This window comes from Drosophila willistoni, assembly GCF_018902025.1.
Source record: "Drosophila willistoni isolate 14030-0811.24 chromosome 2L unlocalized genomic scaffold, UCI_dwil_1.1 Seg196, whole genome shotgun sequence".
NCBI classification, from domain to species: domain Eukaryota; kingdom Metazoa; phylum Arthropoda; class Insecta; order Diptera; family Drosophilidae; genus Drosophila; species Drosophila willistoni.
The window spans coordinates 3,285,460-3,298,290 of NW_025814048.1; the positions used below are offsets into that span (position 1 = coordinate 3,285,460).

Genomic DNA, 12,831 nt, shown 5'->3' on the forward strand with positions numbered 1-12,831 from the left:
ATTCAGTTTTAAGTTGTAATTTTTCGGTAATTTTTTTTTTTTGTTGTTTTTGTTTTCTGCATTACGAATAATGTGCGTTATGTTCGTCCGATCTGAAATACATATATACGCGTAATCGTAGGTTCTAATTTTTCCTTTCCATAGATTTATACATACATACATAGTACATGTAGTACATGTATATATATATATATATGTATATAGATTTATTGTAGTTACATATTTATTTATTTTTGTTTTGTTTTTTTTTTTATAGATTACTGATTGCTACACATTGCAAAAAAAATTTGACTTTATCTTGTTTTGGTATCTTTTTTTCTCTACTTTAAGTATTTTCTTTATTCAAAAATGGCTTCAGAATTTTTAACGTAAAATTTCTATGGTTTTTGAATTATGTGTGTATATATAATTTACTTTTCACTTTTTCAAATATCAATATTATTATTTTTTTTTTTGGCAGTGAGAAAAAACTACACAACTTAAAACTTGAATATGGCTTAATGCATACACTGAGTACACAAAGATCATGTACTTGGAGAAAGCAATGAGAATTATTGATTGATTTTTGTTGGTTTTTATTCGTTTGGTTTGATGTACTATATAGATCTATATACTTGTGTTTGTTTGTATGTGTGTATGCCACCTAAATTTCAATATTGCTGCAAAACAGGTACCTAAAAAGGCTTTTTAGGAGTTGTCATAAAAAATTTCATATTTTCCATTTATTTTATGTTGTTTATATCTTTCAGTTTGTTTATTTTTATTCATTATAACCTTGCAAAAAGTTCATGAAATTTATGTAATCGGTAGAATAAGTTGAGTTGCAAAAGCATTTCAAAACTCATGGTCAAAAAAATGTTTTCTTTTTTAATTTTGCTAATAATAAGGTTTTATATTTTGTATTTGAATTGAATTTATAAATACTAAATGTCATAAGATGGCTTAAAAAGTTTGAAATATTAAAAAAAACAGATAAAAATAGTTTATAAATCGTTTTCTTATAACAAATTATTAGGATACATATAAAGAAACTTTGAAGTGTCTTGTGGATAAAAATAATGAAGCAAAATGTTGCTTACAGACGAAAGATAGAAATTCCTTCCATTTCAAAAAAATATGTCTGCTTACACCATATTTTTGAAGTTTCCAAACGGTTTAGGAATATTAATTTTGCTCTAAAATCGGAATACTGAAATCTCGAATACTTTTTGTTTAACATTTTGCAAGGATATAGAAACCGCGGCATAGCCGTAGTTATAACTCTTTTTTGGGGGGTGTTTTTTGGGGAATTGCTTTTGAAAATGTCACAATTTTGAAAACTGAAAATCAATAATCCGATAACGGTTGATCGTATTGTATAAGTATTTGTTGTTGCTGCTAAGGTCTCGCTTGTAAGTTACATTTTCTTTTTTATTTCCTTTCTCATTACGGTTTGTGTTCGCTTCGTTTTTTTTGTTCTTAACTCTTCGTTTCGTTTGTTTTATTTAATGCTCAAAACCTTTTTGTTGCTTTGTTTCATGTTTTTTGTTTTTGTTATGTTTCATTTGAGGTAGTTTTTCAATTCAGGATCAATATCTACAAGTTGAACACAAAACATATATAGATATAAATATATATATATTTGCCTTTGTTCATTCCAAAAATTTTGTTTTGTTAATTGAGAGAGGGCTGGCGAGGAGAGAGGTGAGGTGATAGGGGGAGGAGGACAAGGTTGTCTAAAAAACACAAAAAAAAAACAAGTTACAAAGATTTTACACATAACAAAAAACAGTGCATAAAAATTGAAACAAAGTTTTTTATTTTTGTATTTGTATTTGCTTTTTTTTGTCATTTGTCGTTTGAATTTCATTTCAAATTTGTTTTGTTTTTTCAAAAATCTACATAACGATTTTGTATTCTGGGTTTTTCCTTTTTTTTTTTATTTTGTATTTGGGATTTTTGTTTCAACAAGTTTCCTTTGTTACTTTCTAAATATATATATCTTTGTTGTATATATATTTTTTCTTTTGTGTAATTTATGTAATTTCAGGTTGCATTTTTTGTTGTTGTTGGTTGTTTGGTTGTTGTTGGTTTTGTTTTTTTTTTGTGGTTATATAAGAGCGAGAGCTTTACTTTTATATAGCTATATGTATATATATGGACTTATTCACATACATACATATATATATGTTATATATACAGAACTTAGTTTTAGGTTTTTATTTTTTTTTTTTTTGGGTATTTATTTTTCTTGTTTTGGAGTATTAAGAGTTAAACCTTTTAAAATTATAGAGAAAATTATTTTTTTTGTATTTTATTTTTCATGTATTTTTCACTTATAAGGATTATTATTATTTCTTATTATTTTTCTTTTTTTTAATTTTACTTGACTTAGAGGGGAAAGTTTTTGTTTTAAGTTAATTACTTTCAAGTATTTCTCTTTAATTCTTCTAATTGAAAAAATTGTTAAAATACTTTTTATGGACTTTTTTTTTAAATTTAAATACCAAAAAATAATTTAAAAAATAATGTTTTTATAGCAAATGTCTTAATATTTTCTTTTCTGTTTTTAAGCTATTTTATAGCGTGTCTTTTCAGTTTATTTATTATTTTTAAGTTTCACCCTTTTAATTTGTTAAGAAATTAAAGAAAATTAAGTTAAAAACGCTTTCTAAAAAGGGATCGAAATGTATTTATTAATACAAAAATAATTTGGCTCAAAATATTAGAAATTTTGAATGAAGAAATGCTAAGAAATTTTTGATCAATTTATTAAATTTGCTTCACATATTCAAACTTTATCTTTACTTTGTCTGAGTTTTTCTCTTCCAGAAGCATTTCAGAATGTAGAACTTAGATCTGAAATTTCTTTTGTCTTCAAAACAAATATAGTTTTTGTTTTAATATTATTTTTCATTTGAAAGAGACTTTTATTTTTTTTTAATATTTTGTTTCTATCAAATTATTGATCCAAAAGCTGAAATTAATTTCTAGAAGAATTTTTCAAACTAATTTCATAACTAAAACTTTTGAATCAAACAAATTGTTTACAAAAAATAACTTTGGGTTTAAATTTTAACCTAGAACATTTACGATCCCTTTACATTATTCCCATTCATTATCTTTTTTCTCAACCTTAGCCAATTTTTCACAGCCATTTGCTTTACGCCAGCAAATTTTATCATTTTGATAATTTTTTTTGTCGAATTTCTAATTCCCTAAAGTCTTTCATATCCCACACAAAATCAGTTCAAAACAAAAGCAATAATCTGATCCGATTTGCAAGGCCCGTTTAGAATCTGAAAACCTTGCGGGGTTTGGTTTAAAATGTTCAAAGCGAGTCCCATAAAATATATATGTATATATTTAGGAAAATTTCCATAAATTTCTAAAAACTTTTCTGTTATTTTTTTTAATATTTTGATCCATCTGCTTCTGCCTTTTCACAAATCGGAGCTTGTTTCCAATCCTTATATATACAAATAAACAAAATATAGAAATCGATTAAGAACCAAGAAATCTAAAATAGAAAATAAAAAGTCAGGGATTTTAGTTGATGTTTTTTGTTTTGTTCAACATATTTTCATTTGATATATTGTATATATATTTTTGCTTGGATTTTATATATATATTATGATAGGTGTTTCGTTTTTCTCTTCATTAATCGCCATCGCAATTTCTTTTTTCTTTTTTTTTTACATAATGTTTTCATTTTCTTGTAAAACTACAAAACAAATTTATGTTCATATATCGTATGTATATATAGATGTATGTATATTGTATGTATATAGAAAATTAAGCATAAAATCAATCGATAATAATAATCATAATAATAATAATAATAAAACTTAAAAATGAGTTTACATTTTGTTTCCTTTTTTGTTTGTTAAATATTATAATTAAATTATTCACTGTTGTTGTTGTTGTTGTTGAAGTGCATATTATACGAATTTTAAATTAATATTATGTTTGTTTTTTTGTTTTTAGATTTCTGTTTTTGTTTGTTTCTTTCTTTCTGACTTAAAGCAACAATTCATAGAATGGATAGCTTAAATCTTTTTTCTTTCGTATGTATATGAAAAATTATAATTAATTATAAAATTAGTAGTAAAAATTACACAAAAATTGCACAATTCAAGTTTTGAAAGCTAAAAGTTAATAATAAAAATTTAAAAATAAATCAAAAAGGTATATTTTTCTTCGTTCTTTTTTCGTTTTTTTAACCAAATTGGCAAAAGTAAAAAAAAAAAGAAACAAATAAAAAAGTAACCAAAAAAAATGTTAATTATAAACATATTTTGTTTGTATTTTACAATCTTTTTTTGTTGTTTTGTTTTAAAATTAGCATAAATTTGATTTAAGTTAAAATAAGGCCAACAATTTTACAATTGAAAATTTTAAAAAATTAAATAAATCAAATAAAAATAAAAGAGGGGAAAAGAGCAAGCAATTGATATATATAAAAAATAATTAAAATAATTGCTTAAACATTTTTGTTGTTTTTTTTTAGAAAAATAATTGCCAAAATTTATAAATTTAAATATATATGTATAAAAAATTTGCACGTATTTTTGTTTTTTTTTTGATTTTGCCAAAAATTTCGAATTTCTAAATTAAAAAATATATTGAAGTCTTTTGGTGTATGTGTGTGTGTGTGTGTAGGTGTGCTTATGGGTGTGTGTGTAGGTTGAAATGATTGAAAATTATTTGCCATTAAAAAACCATTTAGAAAAAAAATGTCAAGTCAACTAGCAGATACCCTGCACCAAGTTAGGGGGATACATGAGAGTTTCTCAAAGGGATCAAATTTTCAGCTCATATTCGAAATTACACTTTCTTCCTTTCCTTTCTTGAGGTTGCAGGGTATTTAATTTTACTCAATTTTTATTGTTTTTGAAATTTTCTTGTAATACTTTTAATGCTTTTGCTTGTTGTTTTTAATTATTTCTGAGTAAAACTCCAATCACTTTTTTGTTATTCGTTGAAGTCCAAAAAAAAAAAGTTATCAACAAATTCTTCTCAATCATTTCCAAATGGTTTTGGTGAAGTGAAAGTATACAAAAAAGAACAAACAAAATAAAAAAGGAAATTATGTAATCATTAGGGCGGCATAATAATGAAGAAAAGTTTAAAAATTTGTAGAAAAAAAAATATTTTGTCGTACATAAAATTATTCTGTTTTCTTTTTTTGGGGGGTGTTTCGTTATCTGCCATGCGTTTTGTTGTTGTTGTTTGTTTTTAAATTTTTTTTAGTTTTATGTTTTTAAAAAATATGTTTATAAAATCAGTCCAAGTTTTGCGTGTTTCTTTTTTTTAGAGTTGTGTTTTTTTTAGGGTTTTCGTTTTTTTGTTTTCTTTTGATTTAAACTTAAATAGTTATTGTTATTATAGTTATTATTATTATTATTACATTATTAGAATTATTAGTTGTTATTTTACAATTGTTTAGAATTAATTATAATTTGTTGTATTTATTTAATTATTATTTATTTATGTATGTGTGTGTGTGTGTGTATGTGTTTTTTTTTATATTTTTAAAATATAAACAATCTTTATTCTCTTCTGTTTTTATGTTTTTTTTTTTTTTTAGTTTTTCTTCTTGCTTTCATTCTAAATTTTTGTTGTAATTCGAGAAATGTAACTAAAAAAGGTTTGTCTGTAGGTGTGTGTCTGTGTGTTTGTGTGTTTTGGGGGGTTTTTCTTTTCAACGCTTTTCTTTCTCTATATAGTTTTCTCATTGAATTGTTAATTATTTGTTTTTGTTATAAACTAAATGCTAATATTTGCAGGCTTAAGCACTAAATAACTGCATTTTACGCTTGTCGTTAGATTTTTTTTCCTCAAAAGTTTTATTTTTTTTTTGTTGTTTGTTTATAGAGAGGGATGTGTGTGGGTGTGTGTGTGTGTCTGGAGGGTGTTTAGGTTTATCTGTTCAATTTGTGTGGCAGCTTTTCCTTTCCTTCTTAGTCATAGCTGCCCATCATTGTCATCATTTGTGGGGGTGGCTGATGTTGCTCTTGAATCTGAAGTTGAAGCTGGGGCTATGCCGTTGTCGAATGCTCCGATTTGACCGCCACGCCGGCTATCAGCTGCTCTTGATGCGGATGTAGGGGCACACCCATTAGGGCCATGGCAGTCTGGGCATTGGCATACATGCTCACATTGCCACCTACGCCAACTGCTCCAACTGCACCTACTGCCCCAACTGCGCCAACTGCATTGGCATTGGGTGTGGTGGAACTGGCTGGTACGGTGGCTGTTATACTTGTAGAGGATGTGGCTACTGCTTGAGTGGGACCACCTCCGGTGGCACTCACAACGCCACCACCACCACCGCCGCCTCCTCCACCACCTCCGCCAATATAATCACTACTAGTGCTAACAGCTGATACAGAATTATTATTCGCTGAGGCAGAGACTGTGGCAGGCATTGAATGTAGATGCGGATGAGAATGGGGATGCTGCTGTTGTTGTGGTTGCTGCTGTTGCTGTTGGGGTAGCCCTGAAAGCGTTTGATGCTGCTGCTGTTGAGATGCTGCCGCTGCTAGTGCTGCTGCTGATGTTGATGCCGAATCTGTGTCCAAGCCAGCGGTTATTGCTCCACCCACAGCACCACGCATTCGCTCCGCACGCGATAGACGCTCCTGCTCCTCCTGCTGGGCCACCAGATGCGATTGCACCGATGGCGGAATGGCATGCACGTCCCAGATCTCTTCAAGAAATTTGGGCAACTTGCGATTCTTTAGCTTCAGGGAGAAACACATTTCGGCATTCTGATTGCCCAGCGTACGGAGCTCGGTGAGAATCGATAGGAGCTTGGCATAAAAGACAAGACTCATGGAGTCGCCGCAATGGCGATTGAGTATATAAATGCGTAGCGTATCGATATAATAGCTCTGGATAGCTTCGACTAGTTGGGCCTTCTCCAGCCCAGGTCGGTCCGAGAAGATCACAATGGCAGTGAGTAGCGCATATTCAACATTGTCCACCTTCATTGAGAACATTTGACGGCAGAAATGTAATAGATCTTCAATATTATCGGCCATGCCGGCCATTTTGTACGAGTCCCTGGTATAGGATCGATTATTCGCAAAGAAAATTGAATCCGAATTGTGATCATAGCGTCGGGCCATTCGCAACATCATCACCTCCGATGAGCAGGCCTGCAAAACAAAAAAAACCAAACCAAATCCAATTAGTTCAACTCATTCATCATTCATTTAACATTATCTTGTACCTTTAGTAACGTTATCTGATCCTCCTGCGGTATCTTTGTAAACGCTGGTAATCCTTTAGCAAATTCAACAATTAACTGTACCGTGAGTATGGTTATCTCGGTGATGTGCCGAAAACTGACATCCGTTTGACTCTCATTCTCATCGGGTTGGCTCTGTTTAGGGAACAAATGAAAATTCATTAAATATTTATTATAAACTTTATGAATCCTAAGTTAAAAATTGGGATACTCTTTAAGTTGATGTTATTCGAATTGATTTAAACTAATAATTTTATTTGTAACGCCTGGTTTTACTATATAATGTAAAATGTATCTTTATTTCAGTTTTGCCCCCAAAAGTATGCCATAGACAATCAAAAAGTGCATAAATCTTACACTGTGACTAAAGAAATGTCATAATTAAATGTTTATAATGTAATCTAAAAGTTCTGTATAGTTTCTAGTATAATGAGTTTTTAAACAGCTTATTGCATACTTTAAAGGGCAATAGGACTAATTTTACAACCTAAATGCTCCATTAGGAAGACTATATGGCGTTTTATGGCAACATAGGCACCAAAAATGTAAGTAAAATTACTCTCAGCTATATTATTTTATATATAGAAATGATAATCTAATCTTTAGACATGGCTAAGAAGTCTTATAAAGTTAAGAGTTTGTCTAATTTTAAGCATTTTGTACACCAGCTTACCATAATACGCTTGAGATCCTCTTCGGATGGCTGCTCATAGCCATCCTGATACCAAATTAATTTATATATAACGGCCAATTGATTGTACGTTAGTGGAGGTATATTGCGCGCTTGACACTTGGCCAAAATTTCATCAGGTAGTAGCTAGATAGAAAGAAAAAGAAAACCATAAGTTAATAATTTCTAGTGAAACATTTGATTGGTTAACGTACCGGAATTGTGGCATGCTGCGGTGCATCGCATGTCATCAGTTCGAGTATCTCCTTCTTAACATAATCATGGGTGCCAATGGAACCACTTCCATTGCCGCCCATGCCCGTGCCATTGCCAGAGCCAACACCACCACCGCCGATGCCTCCGCCTCCACCGCCGCCGCCACTATGCTGTGAACTGGGTGATGTGGTTAGCTTGTCCTTCTCCTTTTGGGCCTTCTTTTCGCGCCGTTTCATTGCACACTGATTCTCGGGCACCACACACTCCGGCCTCATGCCCACAGCCAGGCATTTTTTCAGTCTACACTCCTGACACTTGCGTCGCATATACATATCCATCTCGCAGGCTCGCCCAAATTTACAACAATAGACCGCACTCTTGGTGACACTCCGTCGAAAGAAGCCCTTGCATCCTTCACAGGTGAGAGCATTGTAGTGGTAGCCCGATGCCCGATCGCCGCACACCAAACAGAGCTCCTCCTGGACTCGTGGCGCTGGTCCTTTTTTGCTCTTTTTGGCATCGCAACCCTCATTGGCCGAATAGCCGTTGAGGCTGCTCGAGGGCGAGAGATCATCGCGACCTGCAAATACAAAACAAAAGTCACATACAATTAAAAATTAGTTTTTTTTTTTGTTGTTACTTTTTTGCCGATTTCCGTGAATTTTAAAAGACAAAGTCTTACATAAAACATTAGACCCAAATAAATAAATTTTCATTCATTCGATATTCGAATTCTGCATCTGAACCCAAATCTATCTGAATACCCGTTGCGAATGGAAATTTAAAATTCAATTAAATATGTGCCTCAAAGTCACAGAATAGAATCGAGTGGAGTGGATCAGACAGAAGGCAAACAATTTCGAAATCATTTTCAAAATGGTAATCAATCACAAAGAAGAAACAGAAACATCATACTTGATACTATATGTATGTATACAGGTCTATAGAATTCAACGAAAACCGAATAGGTGGACGAAAATTGAGTTCAATGATCTGCACGTGCTGAAGTTTTGTTAACAATTCGAATTTTAACAAGTTTTTTGCCCTATGCAAAGAAGTATGCTATACTAAATTTGGAGATTTTACTTAAATTATACGATAAAGTCCATTAGTTGGAGATTTTAACAAAATATACAAAAAAAAAAAAATAGACTGATTTAGGCAAATTAAAGTACAATTTAAAAAAAACTACTTCCACATAATGTTTTTAATCTAAAAGTTTAGTCAAACAAGTTTAGGAAGTTCTTTCAAGAAATGCTAAAGAGACTTTAATCAAGTAAACTCACGAAAATGTCATTCAAATGGTAAGGAGGGATCATAAGTACCTAACTATTACCTCTGAAGTTAAGAATTTACCTAATCTATTGCATAATTTGCAAGCCAACACACACATTATCACACTCATTCATTATTGATCCCCAGACAGGAAAACTATGAGGTCGGTCTGTCTCTATCAAGTGTGTGTTGCATTGTGTGTGTTGCGTTGGAGTTGGTGAAAAAAAAAAAACACACACACACACACAATACAAATAGTCACGTTTCATCAGCTCAAGATATAGTCAAGACAAAAAGCATATCAAGTGCATGGAGGACGTCTATGGAACGGATAGGAGGTGGTGCCTACTACATAAGTAGATAAAAAGATACGACAAAGAGGCAATGACAATGAGACACCACTGTGTGTGTGTGTTTGTGTGTGAGACACTTGACTTGAAGACGAAAAAGAAACACCACCAGAAGAAGACTTGGAAGAGAAAGACGCCACCAAAATACACACACACACACACACACACACACACGCACACACAACACGCCCACCCAATCGCCCAAGCAGTTAAGTGCAACGCGTTGCATTGTCGGCATAACACAGTTTTTTTGTGTTTTTGTTTCTTCCTTCGCTTATGTGCATAGTGCATACACTGCAAGAAAACATAGTTTTAAAGTGACTAACAGAAGAAAAAGCTTATGGATTTTAACACTTTTCGACTTTGTTACCGTTTTAATACTTAAATACTCGGGTTGGTTTAGATTCAGATTTTAAATGTTCATCTTTTGAGCAGATTTTATGATGTAAACGATTTGAAAGTGATTTAAGACTTTTTTTAAGTCTGAAATTTTCAAAATTACTTAAGATTAATGTGAAATCCTTTCACTCATCTTATTTAATTTATATTTCAACTACTTCTTTTAAGTATTAAATATATGTATACATAATTCCAATTCAAAATTCAAGTTTCAATACTTTCTCAGTGATCATAGATTTATGCGTGTGTATGTATTTGCGGTTTATATTACTCATACGCCCTGGTCGTATGTCTACTACTACTTTCCCTCCTAAGAAAACAAAACATTTTCATCGCCGCTGTCTTTTCAATTTCACTGCCAGGCTACGAAGTAGAAAAAGAAAAGCTACGAGCACGAGAAAAAAAAATGCAGTAAAAATGTTGTCTGCTTCAGCAACGACGCCAACATGACTGCATTTTCACTGCACACAACCCACTGCAATATGTGAGTGTGTGTCTGTGTGTGTGTTTGTTAGTGAATGTGAAAAATTGCTTGGAAAAGTAAAATGCTAAGGCTAAATAGTCATAGTCAATGTTTTTGGCATTTTTCGTTTCAACAATATACAAAACAAAGCTAAAAATGCCTCAAGCTCAAAGGAAAATTGCAGATTTTCTTTTAAATTTAAGCCCAAGATGGGAGTTCTTTGAATCCTTAACTAAAAGATAAGTTATTATTATATTTTAATTAATATCTAAGTGTATAGGAGTTCTTAAATGAGAAGTTTGTTGACGTTTGAAAGTAGTATCTTAATGATTTGAATTCAAAAAGGGATAGATAAATATTTGACATTTAAAAAGACAAAAACTAGTACAGACAAATGCAAAAATTCTGGCATTAACCAGAAAAACTTTATTATCCTTAGTGATTGACTAAATTTTCAAGTTATGCCAAAGTGAATTATTTCTTTAACTCCCAGAATCAGAGTAAAGGAAATTCGACCTATGAGAAATTTAATATTTTCATTCTGGTTATTATTTGCTCTTATATATTTACATATACATATGTACATATGTATACATCCCTACATAAACGTGTTCATTGAAATGCAACTTTGCCTACAGACATACAAACACACACATGGTCACAGACACACACACAGACGTTTGTTTACATACATATATATATGCACGCAGAATGGAGCCACATTTCATTTTTCACTCATGAAAAGCCATTTTTCCACAAACGCAAACGCCATGAAGTAACAAAACAAAGCAAAGGCAAAAAATGGAAAAAAGCAAGGAGGAGCGGAGGGGGGAAAGAAAAAATAGAATAAAACGAAAAAGAAAGGAAAAGAAGCAGAAAAAAAGAAAAACTAGACGCCAAAACGGCAACAGCAGCAATAACAACAGCAACAACAACAACACAAAAGACAGCAACTGCCCTGCCCTACCCAGGCCCACCTTGTGCTCCTATCTCCCCTCTTCCAACACCCCACCAATCTTCAGCTTACTCCCCCTACCCCATCCCTGATATTTGGAGTTCATTGTGTTATTGTGCTTGGTCTCTCTTTCGGTCTCGGTCTCGATCTACACTACATACCCACATAATCCATGTAAACGAAGCGTCCGACAACGATGACGACGACGACGACGACGACGACGCCAACCACGAACAAGGCAAAACAGCAACTACAACAACAACAGCAACAACAGAGTTGGCTGGGGTCGATGGAGATGAACGCAGATGGCAGCAAATGTTGATGGAGCTGGAGAGAGGCAGAACGCAGAACCAGAACCAGAAGCCATAGCTATGGCCACGAAATCCCAACACAAACTGCCGGGGCAGAGGCAACGACAGCAATGCAGGCAAAAACAAGCAAACTGCACTTCCATTCCATAAGGGAGATGGCATTTTGGCTTGCTTTATTATTTTTTGGCGGGAATGTCAATAAAGGGTTTTTAATTGGTGGCTTGAATAGTTTGACTTTGAAAACTTTTATGACAATTTCAGAACAAATATCAAACAAAAATGAACAAATATATCAAAGACTTCAGTTATTAGTTATAACCCATTATATTTCTAGCCTTGAATGCATTCCAAATAATTTTAGCTTTTTTTTTGTCGTTCTAGCATTTTGCATCTGTAAGATAATATTTTTCTCAACTGGCTGCACTGCTTCCCCATACAGCAGCCAAAGTAAAGAAACAGCAATAGCAGCAGCAGCAGCACACACACAAACAGACAGGGGGAGGGAGAGCTTGCTCTCACGCGCTCGCTCTCTCTCTCTCTCTGTAGCTGCACGCCCTTGCTCTCTGTCTCTCTTTTGTTGTAAAGTTAAAAAATGTTGATGTAGGCCTCGAAAAATATGCAGTTTGCCTTTGGCATTGCCACTGTCACTGCAAGCAGCGCTGCCAACTGAGCTAGCGACTGAGCTGTTGCCCGCCCCACCGCCCTCCCGACAGCCAACATCACTCCCTCCCTAGAATGCAGTTTGCTGTTTTGCCTTTCTGTGTTTGTGTGTGTGTGTGTGTGTGTGTAAGTGTTTGTGTGCATTGCATGTCGCACACATTTTCAACGTGGTATAGGTAAGTTCTCCCTTCTGTTTCGCATGGAAACTGTTCTCTCCCCCCTTCCCGCACCACAACCTAAACTTATTTTTTTCCTATTTCTCTCTTTTTTTATGGTATATGAAACTTTATTTTTGTTG

General features: G+C 32.8%; 1 protein-coding gene across 1 annotated transcript in view; it reads right to left on the bottom strand.

Moving 5' to 3' along the window:
• Positions 1–5,562: 5,562 nt before the first annotated feature.
• The window catches only part of LOC6640202 (ecdysone receptor), a 44,126-nt gene continuing 36,857 nt past the window's right edge, over positions 5,563–12,831 (bottom strand). Inside the window, exons 2-5 of the mRNA XM_047010092.1 lie at positions 8,120–8,700; positions 7,908–8,051; positions 7,217–7,369; positions 5,563–7,142 (exon numbers count right to left, since the gene is read on the bottom strand). Of these exons, the coding sequence (XP_046866048.1) occupies positions 6,021–7,142; positions 7,217–7,369; positions 7,908–8,051; positions 8,120–8,700 (2,000 nt within the window). The 3' untranslated portion in view covers positions 5,563–6,020. The remainder of the gene's footprint in view (positions 7,143–7,216; positions 7,370–7,907; positions 8,052–8,119; positions 8,701–12,831) is intronic.